At 34.4% G+C, this 14,653-nt stretch overlaps 3 protein-coding genes across 5 annotated transcripts; 1 reads left to right on the top strand and 2 right to left on the bottom strand.

Moving 5' to 3' along the window:
- Window positions 1–282: 282 nt before the first annotated feature.
- LOC128887367 (uncharacterized) lies at window positions 283–4,886 on the bottom strand. 3 transcript variants are annotated; one of them, XM_054143187.1, is made up of 16 exons: window positions 4,772–4,886; window positions 4,511–4,560; window positions 4,190–4,385; window positions 3,940–4,105; window positions 3,679–3,851; window positions 3,103–3,255; window positions 2,863–3,020; window positions 2,426–2,763; window positions 2,224–2,335; window positions 1,998–2,127; window positions 1,791–1,930; window positions 1,507–1,707; window positions 1,240–1,389; window positions 1,027–1,181; window positions 737–950; window positions 283–660 (listed from the first exon to the last, which is right to left on the bottom strand). In XM_054143187.1, the coding sequence occupies exons 2-16, from the start codon at window positions 4,548–4,550 to the stop codon at window positions 524–526; spliced, it is 2,463 nt and encodes an 820-aa protein (XP_053999162.1). In that variant the 5' UTR covers window positions 4,551–4,560; window positions 4,772–4,886; the 3' UTR covers window positions 283–523. The 3 variants fall into 3 exon arrangements, with proteins under 3 accessions (XP_053999162.1, XP_053999160.1, XP_053999161.1); XM_054143185.1 differs by having other exon boundaries at window positions 3,103–3,258; window positions 4,772–4,884; XM_054143186.1 differs by having other exon boundaries at window positions 3,103–3,258; window positions 4,777–4,837.
- A 492-nt stretch (window positions 4,887–5,378) lies between these two features.
- On the top strand, window positions 5,379–8,858 carry LOC128887365 (uncharacterized). The gene is made up of 14 exons (XM_054143183.1): window positions 5,379–5,437; window positions 5,545–5,731; window positions 5,820–6,085; window positions 6,144–6,314; window positions 6,370–6,537; window positions 6,613–6,780; window positions 6,875–7,053; window positions 7,126–7,352; window positions 7,410–7,552; window positions 7,624–7,824; window positions 7,894–8,019; window positions 8,104–8,252; window positions 8,331–8,532; window positions 8,603–8,858. Exons 1-14 carry the CDS (start codon window positions 5,398–5,400, stop codon window positions 8,752–8,754), a joined length of 2,379 nt encoding a protein of 792 aa, XP_053999158.1. The 5' UTR covers window positions 5,379–5,397; the 3' UTR covers window positions 8,755–8,858.
- A 65-nt stretch (window positions 8,859–8,923) lies between these two features.
- On the bottom strand, window positions 8,924–14,427 carry LOC128887364 (nuclear pore complex protein Nup133). The gene is made up of 19 exons (XM_054143182.1): window positions 14,146–14,427; window positions 13,521–13,860; window positions 13,118–13,435; window positions 12,867–13,037; window positions 12,676–12,805; window positions 12,433–12,609; window positions 12,206–12,362; window positions 11,965–12,121; window positions 11,745–11,904; window positions 11,557–11,669; window positions 11,365–11,471; window positions 11,082–11,298; window positions 10,858–11,001; window positions 10,536–10,737; window positions 10,310–10,469; window positions 10,030–10,225; window positions 9,516–9,701; window positions 9,215–9,437; window positions 8,924–9,126 (listed from the first exon to the last, which is right to left on the bottom strand). Exons 1-19 carry the CDS (start codon window positions 14,238–14,240, stop codon window positions 8,993–8,995), a joined length of 3,387 nt encoding a protein of 1,128 aa, XP_053999157.1. The 5' UTR covers window positions 14,241–14,427; the 3' UTR covers window positions 8,924–8,992.
- Window positions 14,428–14,653: the final 226 nt, after the last annotated feature.

The raw sequence follows: 14,653 nt of genomic DNA, 5'->3' as shown, positions 1-14,653 counted from the left end.
CAATTTTCTGTAGAAATATTATGCATATAATTTATCTCAATTTAAAATAACAAATTACCATATACAATGCTATGCTAAGGGAACCATCTAGTGTGCTAAGTAATACCCTGGCGAGACTGAATCGGACTAAGCTCAGGCTTATAGTCGGTCTCGTCACGAAGCATTGGCACACCGGAAGGTACTTAGCAAAATTGGGACTACGGGTCAACCCTACCTGTCCTAGATACGGCCCGGAAGAAGAACATTAAAATGGAGATCCTCGGGACCCAGCACTTGGAATCTAAAGTTAGGGGTAAAAAGATTCATACGTTCCACGAATGAGACTGGCCTATTCATAGAGACTGAGTGCTCGGTCAAGCTACTTAATCGATAGCAATATACATTTTACAATAATTTGTCGTCACGTCGTTATTCAAATATGAACACACTTAATGTAAAATTCAATCATGACTATACGATATCTTAAGAAAAAAAATGTTAGATGATTAACTTATTCATGAATCTATATAATAGTTGTTACTACTTAATATAGATTAACGAAAATTGTAAGTACGATTAGAATAAGAGAATTCAGTATCGTGTTTGTACCACTAGTACATAGTAGATTTTCGTAGGATACCGTATACTTTATTTGATAGGGATATCTGCATACTCGAGGATCTGAAAACGAAGATATTAATTCAAAATTAAATGATCTTTGTACAACTTATATTTTATATGGAATAATTCTACTCACCTGTGCATTGATATGTGACATCTGTGGAGTTAGAGGTCACCGATATATAAAGCGGGGGGCATTCGTGAATCATAGTAGCGTTAGCACAATTAACTGAAATAGCGTGTGTCTCGCTGGTTATCGATACGCATGATTCGGATGGAACCGTTGAATTCGCGTATATTGGTACCCGCGATGAGCATACAGTTAGCCTATTTGAATTTGAAGATTGGATCTAAAACATTAGTTTATTATATAGACGATATTCTACAAGTTAAAAACATTTGTAAGGATAAGAAATAATTCTTTACTTTTATAATTGCAAAGTCTTGAGTCCTAAAAAAGTAATTAGGATGCAATCTATGGAAATTAGTGCCGTTTGGTGAGACGTAATCCACGTATGAATTTGAAGATCCAATTGTAGCATAATTTGATCCACACTGGGTGTTGATCAAGCGCTTAGGAACTGTAATGATGTTCATTCAATATCATTTGTTTTACTTAATTACATTTGTTTATCTTACCTTGCTTTATCCTTGAAACTACAGTGGTTATCGAAGTCAAAGCTTCCTCTGTGTCGCCAATACCAATAGAGAACATATCCGTTGATGGAACCTGTGTCAAAGCAGACCACGTATCTTTTGAACCATATGCCATAATAAGTAGCGTTGTATCTGAAATGAAATTGTCAATTGTTAATTACATTGATATTTACGTTAACGCTACACCTGTAGTAATAAATGGCGACGTAATAACAATTAACACATTTCAAGGAATATATGATTTATCACCTGGAGCTTTCTCTCGGATTCGTAATATTTGTTTCAAGCTATAGTCTTTGTCAGTGTTAGAGATAGTCGACATATATGGAATAATCAAAACAACATTAGATCTTGCACCACCAACACCTCGATCGCGTTCATTGTCTAGCAAGTCCATTAAACGCAAATATAATGCGTCAATCGATTTGGGTAAATCAAAACCATAGGTAACTAAAAACAATTTTTTAACAAAACGATTAAATTGCCAGTTATTTCAGTGACGTAATTGTAACATACAACGTATTGTAACATACTGTTTTCGTATTGCGACGAATTGTACGCGTTGAATTCTAAGATGTTAGAAGTACTGTTGATAATTGGAACTCCATTGTTGCCGTTTATTAACGTGAAATTGCTGTTGTATGGATTTAAGTCTATATTCTCTAACAATTTCCTGAAAAATATAATTTTTAATTTAATATACATCTTCGTAAATTTACGATAAATGACCAGAAACTTACGCCAGAATGGGCTGTATCGTAGAGAATGGGCAGTTTGTATCCAGAATGATGGTCAAATCAACAGACTTTGGATTGAAATCATAAAATTTGTCTGTATCCGCGCATGAAAGATCCTTATTCATTGACGTAGCTACGAAATTATTTATGCGGATCGGACTTTTACGTATACATAATTTGTAGAAATGTACATGTAAGATTCATATGAAATTTAAGAACCAATACTTACGCACATATGTTACTAATTCATTTACTGCTTTCACTGCATAGGTTTGTATTATTTCAGGTGCTAGAGTTGCCTTTACTAGTTCCGAACTCATTAATAAAGAAGCAATGTATGCCTACAGAAAAGACGAAAGTACAAAATATAAGAAAAAGTTTTTATATCATAAATTAATCAAAAAGTACATGAAAGTATTAAAATATTTAACCTGTCTAGTCATCGTATCATTGGGGGCAACAGCCGTAAATAATGTTCTTCGATCGCACGCTCTAATCGAGGAATCAAAGAATCCTTGTTTGCTATAATACATATCAAATATCTGTGAAAGTCTCAAACTAGGTACTTGGGAATACCATTTGTTAACTTCATAAGCCAAAATTAAACCATCTAAATCTCCCCTGATTTCTGCCGTTGTCATTTCCAATTTTTCATTGGCATTTAAGAAATACCATCGCGGTAAAGCAGTAGAGTTCCAATTACCAGTTGCTCCGATATGAATTTTCTTCCCTAAAGGGCCTTGTACTAAAGCTGCTTCTGCTAAGTCTCCTACAAATTTGCAATAAAAAATACAATATAACATATTGTACAATATTAACGTATACCATAATCAAGTTAAAATTTATATTTCGAGAAATCAGTACTTACCAGCTAAAGTGACGATCCATTTAGTGTCCATAGTTAATGATGATAAGTCTAAAGTCTTGTCTGATATGTTAGTCTGAACGTCTTGAAGAGAGAAAGTTTGTGGTTGCGTTGCAGCAGCAATTCCAGCAAGGACCAGACCAGGTGAAACAACACCCCATCTAAAACATCCGTTAATATGAAATAATTCGTCGCATCCAGTTTATGAGATTACTAAAATAGTTTAACGAATGTCCGACGTACGGAGTTTTTATAACACCATTTTCTACAGGACATTTACTCCTAGGTAGAGAAAGTAACCGTGCAAAGTCTGGATGGTTAGGTGGATATTCCGGGTATAACGAATTTGGATCAAGCGTAGCTTGATCGTCTCCATCTTTCTTATTAGTCATCGTCCTTCTGTGCAAAGATTTCATAAGTATCACATTTTCACCTTTATTTTATTTATTTTTAAATATGAGAAACTGACGAAGCTCTGATGAAATTCATAAGTATATTCTTTAATGACTCATAAATGTATGAAATATGATAAAAAATTATGAAGTCTTTAATAAATTTGTCACCTCTCACTTGAACTCCATCATTTTTTATCAAAATTTCATACATTCATGAATCATTCAAAACCGAATAAATTATTACATTGATACATTTCTTAAATGTCATTAGTTACTTATGGAAAACGAACAACGTATTAATATAATACATGTATGCGACTTAATATGCATTTTTTTATTCAGTGATGAAACTGAATATATCGAGAAAAATTTATTTACAACTCTAAAGAATTAGTTTTCGCATCGCATAGTTCTCTCCACTTACATTTCATCGGACGACAACGTTTCTACGTCGCTGTTGGCACCTTTAACGTTCCCATCATCATCGCTACCAACGTCTCTTGCATATCTGTATGTGTCTGCGTACTTACAAACCTTTCCTTCGTCTCCTCTTTCATAAATTTCAATACTACTCGACATCATGAAGTGTAAGGTACACTGTAATATAATAATTAAACGTTAGTTAATGACATAGAATTTCAATGAAGTCTGCATCTCATATGTGTATAAATAAATAAAAGAATACCCTTTCAATGGCTGTGATACTATTGTTAGGAAAGAGAAGAGCATTTCCTTGTATGAAACGAAGGGTGTGAGCATGCCGGTAAAATTGGTTGCCAATTGGAGCGTACGGTGATACTCCATCTTGTGGGGGAATAAGAGGATTTGGTACAATTCCATCCTGCCGGAAACTGTAAATTAAATAACGATTAAATTATTTACAATTTTGTACGGTTTCAATGGAATAATTGTAGCACGACGAAAATTGAATTTACCGGTGTAAGAGCGCAACAGATAAACTTCTCAGATCCATATTAAGGCCTTCCGTGTTTTCAATTTTACGTAAAATTGCGAGGAATGTATTCAAAGTATGCGGTAATCTGTTATCTCTTTGTGAAAGGTACTTGTTCACGTAACATTCCCGAAGGGACGGCGAAAGATTATGAACCGCATTTTCTTGCGCGTGTACAGCTGAAAGAAATAAGATTGAAGCTTTGAATAAAACCGCAATGATTTTTTGCTTTCAACATATATTGTAAATGCTCAATACGATTTGCCATAGCGTGCTTTCAATGTAATAATGATGAGATACTTACCTAACGTAACGAAGGCGAGAAAACAAAAAAGCTTTGCCATTTCAGCAGATCTAAAAAATAAAAATATAAAAATTAACATTTTATATTCGTTTAATTAATATATGAATAGATAATAGAAGTATGAGCAACGTAGAGGATACGATAAGAAAAGAAAAAGAAAATGTGATTAATTTGATGTATTATTAGTTATGAAGTATAATAATCTAAATGAACGATTAGGACGAAATTAAATTATAGTCTCAGACAATATGAAATACACACAGTACTTGATACCCCGATGCTTTTAAGACAGAGTGAATGATATCCCTTTAGTTCCATATAGCAAAGTACAACACCACACCTATCTGAAGATATACTGAAACCTATCATGGCTAAACTGATAAGATAATATGATACATCCATGAGTAATAGAGCTCCACCTTATTACAGGTACTCTTACTAACACAGTTATTTTCAGAATCCACTAATTAATTGATAATCTTACAAACAGTAAAATAACATGAATTTAAAATTCTCTGTTTTTCCCGTTTATTATATTTTGTTTCTTTCTGTTAGTATTAATAAACTTTATTTTTATGGCAAAACGCTTTTAAAAATTACAATCATTTTTTCAACAAATTAAGTATAAGTTAGTATTTAAGAGAATCCTTTATTAACGGTAAAGAAGAAAAATATAAAGTCTGATATTTTATTGATGATGAAGTATTTTATTGACAAATGTCTTATCAGATTTTAAATAGAACACAATCTTTTTTCATCTTTATATGTTCGTGAGTCATTGAAGTGTTTCATCTAGATATCGGAAATACAATATAACTTTTAGGTTTCCGATAACGTACATCGTCAACGTAACGTAACGTACATCATGGATTTTCAATAACACAATCATGGCAATTACCAAAATCGTATTATTGATGGTGTGCTGCGGTAAGTTGCTATAACTTCTAATGAAAAATACTAATTTTGAAAGTAACGATTACTAGATTTCTTTCTTAATACCATCGTTACGAAAACTCTTTTCTTTTGGTATGCAGAATTGCAGTTCACGTTATCTCACATAACTATACCAGAACCGCTCAGAGAATGTTACAGAAGCGATGCTACATTAAATCCTCAATTTCCATTGAATTTACGTACAGTAGTGGACATCATACAAAAACTGGAGAAACATTCATATGCATCAATGAATATGAGAATGTTGTCGTCGTCGTTACTCCACAGGTTGCTTTGTACAATGAAATTATGTGTTAAACTTCGACTCTACATTATTCTGTTGTAATAAATAACAATCATTTTCTGTAAACGATAGATTTAAATTCGATGGTATCGAGTTTCAAGAAAATATACAAGCCACTAACGATGTACTTCCATTCGGCGGAACTGGAAGCCAACGTGTTAAAAATCAGATGATAGAAGAACTCATTCCAAGTAACACAGAAGCTTTACCAGTTCATGTATTGACACGTACCGAACGTTGTATACTCCATCAGGCTATTTCGAATACAATTATAAAACATGACGTTCAAAACGTAAATAAGTCTTGCCATCGAGTTATCCAAACTGAAAAACAAACAGGTAAATTTGATGAAAAATGAAGTATTTAGGACAGTAAAGATGTAAGATTCTTACGCAGGCAAAAATATCCTCACCGATACATACAATTGTCCAAGACAACAAGGAGTTATTTTAACACCGTATGGCACTGTTGCTCTTGGATCAATTATAGGAGCCATTGCTGCATCTCTTCAACATCAAAATGTTGCTTTAAATCAGTTAATTGCTAGTTTGGGGACACCTGCTTCAGGTATAAAATTAATGTAAACGTTAGTGTAATGCACTACAGTCAACGATGTTTCCAGTTCCTGTAGGGATAAACGCTACACGCACATCGAATACAAAATACGACGAGGAAGAAATCGACTTTGTTCTACCAAAAAGTCAAATGATTCACGAACAGTATATGTGGTATCGTACTTTAATGAGTTCGTCTGTAGAACTTGATAATGTATGGTTGACTACAATTGCGGGTATAGCATTCATCCACATTAACATTCGTATTTTAATTATATAGTATCGATACGCAAAGGATTTTATTTTACTAGGCGATTTAGCAGAAATGACAGTGTATCAAGGACCTTTGATAGGTAATAATATGTCTCTTGGTGCAACAGGATTTTGGAACAATACAATGTATCCAACTGTTTATTATCTGACGAGTGAACACACAAGTTTTGAAGCGACTCGAGCTGAACTGTTAGGAGGCATTGATGGTAAACTGATAAAGTACATTCTATCTTTTTTAAATACTGTTTAAATACTACATAAATCCACATTATTGAACAAATAATTTATGAAACACTTTAGGTTTGATTATTGCAAGTAACTTGCAGACCTGGATTCAAAAATTTTACAGTCTTCGGCTTAGTCAAATATTAAATATGTACTATTCGTACGAAGGCATCGCTTTCGACGTGAATGTTAAAGCCTGTAATCGAGCACAACATTTTGTACTTACCACGCCAAAGACTATTTTGAATGAGCAGGTTTGTCATAAAGTAAACGAAAATACAGAAAGTATATGATATTAACTTATAAATACTAGACCAATTTAACAGATTAACGCGATAGCTCAAATGTTAGCTTATCGAAAAAGCATAGCATATATATCTCCTGAAGCATTGCAACGAATGACAGAGTATGCCACCGAAAAATTTTATGCGTATGCAGAAAACCATCTATTCCCAGAGATACCTTGTCGAGAACCAATCAATCAAAATCGAGTAGAAGCATTAATTGTATTTGATGGTGCATGGGCTATAGAGTACACGACAAACTTTCTGGCGTAAGTCAATACAATTTTCTGTCCAATACTTTTAATTTTAATAGTGTTTCCTGTTAGCGTTTTAATACAAGACTTGGATGTATCGATGTACGGGTCAAAAATGGGAATAATACATGGTACTTCAGGAGAATGGCTATTGAACGTTACAAACAGCCCATCGCTTGCATTCGAAGCATTAAATAATTTTACAAATATCTCGTGTAAGTTTTGTTATGGATACATATATTGTATATAGGTATAGTTAAAGTATTCAAAGTAATATTCTTTTCAGGGCCGACGCAATTAAATTATACTAGAGTTTTAGAGACAATATTTGCACATTTAAATAAGACTTGGGAAGATAATCGAAAACTAAACAGAATTGGAAACCTTGGTCAAGTAATTGTACTACTGATTCCTCTAAGCTACATGTCTGCCAATGATAGACAATTTATAATAACATTATTGCAAGAAATTAAATACCATCATCCAGGTAAAAATCATTATCCTTTAATTAATAATTGGGAAGTAAAAAAAAATTTGTTTCTCTTCATATTTATAGACGTTCACTTTGTGTACTATACCTCGCGGTATAATACCAATTTGTTTAATGCATTCATTTTATCGCACGAAGATCATTTAATAAACAACTCTAATATCGACGATGTCATTCAGCATCTTTCAATAAGTATGTTTCATCTTTAATACAATTAACTCTATTGATACCATAGTTTGTGCGTATCATCGATACATTTCATGTGCCCATTTTCAGTACCACGGACTCTAAGACCTATAAAATATATCGATTCAAATTCCAAAAATTCCACTCTCCAATTCGAAGATTATATAAGCCCTTCAAAGTCTATTGTATACAGATTACATTCGTATTGGAAACGAAACATAAAAAGAACGCCCATCACAGTTCGTATTTTAAAGTGATTTAATGTTTGAGAATTCTGTTGTCTTAAATCGTTACTATAAAATTTCTAAATTCTTTAGATTCACAATTTCGATTATGGAAAAATAAATGTATGCACGTGGATACAATATCAGCCCGGCGAGAGACAAAATTACAATTGTACGGAAATGGATGGTTACAAAGAAATTACTTTAATCGATCAATTAAAATGTACTAAAGATTTACCTTGCCCTGATATATATTTCCGTATACAAAATGTAACTTCTCATTTCAAATGTGCAGGTAAGCACAGACTATGATGAAGAATCATTGTACAATTATTAGTAATAAAACGTCATCTCTTCTATTACAGAAATAGACTGCAGAACACCAGATCAAGTAAGGTTCATCATAAGGTCGGAAAATTTCTATTACGAGAGTTCTGCCAATAAAAATGTACCTTTGTTCGTATTAAATGTTTCGCTTTTATTTGTATATTACGTACTCTCGCGAACTCTGTTATAGTCGAAGACAAAACGTAGGATTAATGTTCAATTTTTGATACAAATTTATACGACTTTTTACTGTATATACGACTAAACAATAAAATTAAATGAAATGATTCGAGAGTTCAGTTTTTATATGTATATCCTGTTACAGGATCTGATGCGATTTAATACTGTCTAGCAATATATACATGGCAACATTTTATTATATATAAAAAAATACAAATTTTATTATTACTTACAACAGAACGAGTGGATTAATAATTGTCATACGCGTATTCGTAGACGAACTTTATCAGGAATTGAAAGTTACTCGATTCAGCAAGGCTTCCTAGCTCAGGTTCCGTCAACAACATATCGACTGGTGGAAGAGATTCATACATCGAATCACCTGTATCGTGAACAATATAAAATAATATTTTTATTAACAAATACTATAATATATCCCATATCATTCGTTTAAATAATCAATAACGTACCCATAAAGTGTGCGAGGTCCATTAACTTAAAGAATATCGTTTCCTGTACTTGCTGCTCAGGATTTTTTCCTATGTTCTCCCAATCGTCGCGTTTAGCAGCCCGCGCCCAAATGCGTAACTTCAAAGATGCTTTCTCGTCTTCTTCTTCCACGTAATCCAGCAAATCGAGAGCTTTTTTGAAATCGTACTCATTCGCGTCAACGTTGTCTTCGGACGTATACAACTGTAGCGATCAAATCCGTGATTACATGAATCTCTTTATAGTAAAAGGAATTAGATCGATACACGTAAAAATGAATACCGTGATTAATTCTGTTGGCGTGAAAACTCGTAATTTCTCCACATCGTAACCGTAGGTTGTGAGTACTTGCGTTGGTAAATCTTCTTGATGAGCAATCAACGCCAATTCGTTGTCGATTCTACTTACAAAGTCTTCATGAGAATCGTCCGAAGCAAGAAGTGCAAGTTTTGCTAAGGAAAGCATCGACTGCGAGACAAAATTAATATTTATTTAAAAATAATTAAAATAGAGAAGCTTGGAGAAGCTAGAGATAAAGTCTATTCTAACTTTTTAATATAGAATTTCATTTTGTTCAAAATTGATTGAAAACATGTTCGAAAATGTGTACAAATAGCGGATATATGTATAAAATTCAAATCTAAGCTATCCTTCACTAAAGTATTGACATCGTTAAAACTGTGTTCGTTAATTTAAAATAGTAGTATAAGTATTATCCTGAAGATCAAGACACAATAAAACTAATATTCCAAAGTAGTGAAACAGATAATTAACGAGAAAATTGCATTTGTTTCACCTTTTTGCGTGTTACCAATTCGCTTTCTTGAATAGCTAAAGAGTGAAGTGTGATGGCAGCGGACGATAAGTTATCCGTAAGCGCAGCTTGAACCCAAGATAAGGTGGGATGTTCTGCTAATTTTTCTGTCAATTCGGTGGTACCTCCGCGTCGGCATTTTTCCACTAATTGACCTTGACGACCGTCCTTTACATACCTTCAGTTGGAAAATTGATCTTTACATATACACATCAAAGCGAAAGTCGTTTACTTCGTCGATTGCGCGGAAAAGATTACTCACCACGAAAATAAGTATCCTACGAAGTCGTGATTTGAGAATTTTCCTATATAACCGTCTAACCGATTTTTATTGTTAGTCAGTTCACATATCTGTATAAGAGATGCGAAGTCGCAGTACTTTTCGGCTAGCATTGCCGCGCTATCATACTGCTCTTCCTTTACTGTAAATTATCAAACGTGATCATGAATACGCGTACAACGATTATTTAAATTAACTAGATACATACTTAGAGGTTGAATTAAGTTCGTACGATACGTTTCATATTCCTTCGTGTATATCTCGAACATGTCTGTACCTCGTACACTTTCTAACTGATCCTTTCGACCGTCTAGTATTAAATCTATCAAACCTACTAATTGCTCGTATAGGTCGTTTCTCACTGCCGAATCGTTGGTCCCCGTCACGCCGTGTTTAAGTGTTAAATTATACTGCAACAACAAAACGTATTCATTTTTATGTATCTAGTAATCTAGATTAATATATATTATTGCAGAAAGCCCCCTTCCAACTCTTTCTAAATAGTTTAAGTGTTAACAAGAGAAACTAACCATCGTGGTAAGACAATTTCCAAGCCCGCTTTTACCAATTGCTGTCGTCCAGGGAAAATATTCCGTTATATCGGTCAAATCTCTTGCAGGGATGAATCGTTCGGCATTGTGTTGACGGTATTTAAGTACCTCGTGTAGTACACTCTGTTGTTAACATGCATTTAACAAGTTGACACATGAGCGTTCATTTCGCGTTAAATTTTATTCCTTAACGGTGCGCTTACCAATAAGATAGCGTTCACTTGCATGATATAATGCGCCACATGTTGAATAGGTCTTTCAGATTGAGTCACTTCACGCGCATTGCTTACCAGGACAGGAAGAAAATTGTGCACCTTGCTCACTTTGCGATAAAATATATCACGTGCTGTTAATTCGTCAGACACGTATGATTCGGGACTCAACGTTTGTTCTATCACGGTGTCCACGATGTCTGAATATCTTGAAATAGTTGAGAACATAGACGAGTCATCAAATTGTCAACTACGCGCGTTGTGGAAAACTTACCTATTTTGAAGACTGTATATAGTTAACGCCGCGACTATTTTTTCTGCATATTCTCTAAGGACGTGCGGGGTAGACGCGATGATCCCTCTATATGTAACAGCGCCAAACTAAATGGAGAGAAATCATGTAGTAATGTTACACTGGTTTATATACATGTAAGTATAATGTAATCGCGCAAACGAAGTAACTTACTCGATTCCATAATTCATGTTCCTTTAGAAATAATATATATAAATCTAACGCTTTCTGTTTTCCCTCCAATTGATTAGGTATTTGCATCGAAGTGACTGCGTTTATTGTCATAGCTGTGAATAACGTAATCGATTAAAATTCATAATGTATCTTATAATTAAAACGCGAAGCGTGAGAAATTTAGTTACACAGATCCCTGTGATTCGACCAACGCGGATCGTTCGCCGGGTAATCGTCTATCAAGTCTTGAGCTACTTTCAATGCTAAAGTGTCGATGCTAGCGTCTATATCCATCACTGGCACTTCTTGTAAAGGGAAGAGTTGCGATAAAATTTCTTCGCACTGTGTCTGCAATGAAACTGTTGTTTTAGAATCAGGCTTTCAAGAAAACTGATCGAACGAACGAACCTTGTTTTGACGTAAACTAAGGAGAAACGCAGCACGCAATTGCGTGGCTCCATCAGAGCTGTAGAACATATTTTGAACTTCTTCGTTGCTTATCAGACTAGTAAAAACGTGTGTATTGGGTCGATAAGTACAATCTGTGCTTGTATCAGCATAATTTCTATAAATAACAGTATAACCTTAATAAAAAAATGTATGTTTTCAACAACCTTATACCTTAAATTAACATGTATATAAAACGAACATATTAAAATCTTGCGATGGGAAATCCGTCGGTATAATAGAAACCAATCCAAAGTTTTTGGTAAATAAAACCGGAGTTCCCGAACATAAGGCACCGCCAAGAATACTATCCCCTTTTCGTACGAACTGTATTTCATCTCGTTCATGTTCAGACATGCCTATGACAAATTTTATTTAAAAATATTAAGTTGAAACGTGGGCTTGTAATTAAAACCAAACCAAACTCACAATTAACAACGAGCACCAAAGACTCGTTGTATATAATAGCTTCCCAACCGCATAATATAAACCGATAAGGAACTAAACTTGATTCAGGGCAACCACTGAATATGATAAGATCCAATTTAATTGGTATAAACCATTTAAATGTATTTGCTAACGTCGTGGAAGACAGCTGCATTAGACCTACAATTAAACTATTCTACACACCGAAAAGTACAAGAAAATCAATTATAATTGTAACAATATTACCAAGAGCAAAGTGAACTTGAGTGAATACGCCAGTAGACTTTGCTGCCATTAAAATTACTATGCCTTCGTCACACGGTTGCATGTCGATTAACCATACATTCATATTTTGTGGATCACACGTGCCTAATTCCTAAAATTATTGTCGCGGATAAATGAAATGTTTCCAAATATAAACAATATTTTACGCGTACCAAAATTTTTCTTTGAAATGTTTGCGAAACGATATGCCCGATATCTTCGTCGAACTCCATTTTTTCCTGTTCGTTACGAGGAAAAGACCAATACTGTATAGATGTACCAGCTAAAATAAGAATTCTTGATCCCTTGTCTCCCAAATCCGTGCAGGTAACTTTTACCAATTTCTAGAAAATAAAAAAGCATCAATTTTATTGCATCGTATTATAGTATGAAAATGCTTATTAAAAATTCAATAAGAGCTTACAGTTTCTATAACAGGAGACTGAGGCATAGCTCCGAAAATAAGGGAGGTCATTCTGCGTCCTATACCACCTAGCCATCCTTGACTCGTCCTGAGAACCTGACACGAAATGCTGTTTTTGCCATTAGCAAACTGCGGTTGCAACAGCGCTATTGTACATGTGGTTGTAGCTAAAATACAACCATGACCAGGAATATAAGTAAGACAATTGACCTCTTGTCCAGCCAGTTCTGCACTTGTTTCCACATATGATTCTTCGTGCGCAACATTGGCCCAAAATCGTACAATACCTTCAGGAGAAACAGCCATGCAACTAGGTACCTACAAATTAAACAATCATATGAATTTGTAACTGCAAATATCAAAGTAAATAGTGCACGATGTAGTAACAGTGAATTTTAATAACCTGTTGACCTAGAGGCAACCACCCAGCTATGCAGTCTGCTTTATGAGCTAAATCGCTTTGAGGCAATAACAATTCTCTACATTGAGTTTTAAAGGTTCTTCTTTGTTTTGGATCATGAATTGTTGTTTTATATTGCCACACCAGCAATCTACGACCGCATACAAGCCAAACCCAGCCATCCGCTGAGATATTAACGCTAACAGCAACATTTCTATCTACAAATGTTAAAGCCTCTGTGACGAGAACTGGTAAAGAGGATCCAAAACTTTCTACCACGTGATTGGGTGTTTTACATATTACTTGTACGGATTGATTCAAACGGCCAGACACACTTATCGTTCTATAAAAATAAAACAATGAATATTGCGAATAAATAATTCTGCAATTGGTGCTGTGGTAATATATTATAACGTCTTATATTTTAAATCGTATGTTGACATAATAACGCGTTAAATAAATACGTGGTATAGAGTGTCACTTTAATTGTACATTTTACAAACTTCGTACAGTAGGTGTCATTCGATACAAACGCAATCGAATTAAATGCTTAGAAGACACGATTTTAGTTTGCATACCAAAAATGGACACGTTATAAATAAAGGTAATACATTAGGAATGTACATACGAGTTATTTTTCTTTAAAGACTGCACTATTGACATGCGTTTCCGCGGAGATGTCAAATTCTTGCCAAACGAGTTATTTATACTCGAGCGATCCATTACGAGGTTCTCTCTTCGAAGTGTTGCATTAAGAAGCAAAAGCGAACTTATGAGCGTTTAGTTTGAGCTGTCCAGCAGAATACTCGACTGTGATCCCTTTTTCTTACACTTGTAAGAGCGTGCAAAAACATGTAGGTTATGTTTCCATACGAAAGTGCCGGCAAACCGTTCGTTGCATGTGCTTGGCGTGAACGATAAAATAAAGTTAGATAACGTACACACATGTCAATGTATTCCTTAAAACCTTCTGTGTTTCACCATCAGAGGCGCTGACTATAAATTTAAAAATTACGATACTCGCGCTCTGATTGGTCAGTGTTTTCTGTTAATATCTCCTCAACGAAGCCTCGGACAACATTTTCACTAAGGAAAAAGTTGTTTTAAATCACCTCCCGAACCAACCCTTTCAAGGT

Source organism: Hylaeus anthracinus, unplaced genomic scaffold, assembly GCF_026225885.1.
Source record: "Hylaeus anthracinus isolate JK02 unplaced genomic scaffold, UHH_iyHylAnth1.0_haploid 11985, whole genome shotgun sequence".
Classification (NCBI taxonomy): Eukaryota; Metazoa; Arthropoda; class Insecta; order Hymenoptera; family Colletidae; genus Hylaeus; species Hylaeus anthracinus.
The sequence above is the reverse complement of the archived record's forward strand: the minus strand, read 5'-3'. Positions and strand labels throughout refer to the sequence as shown.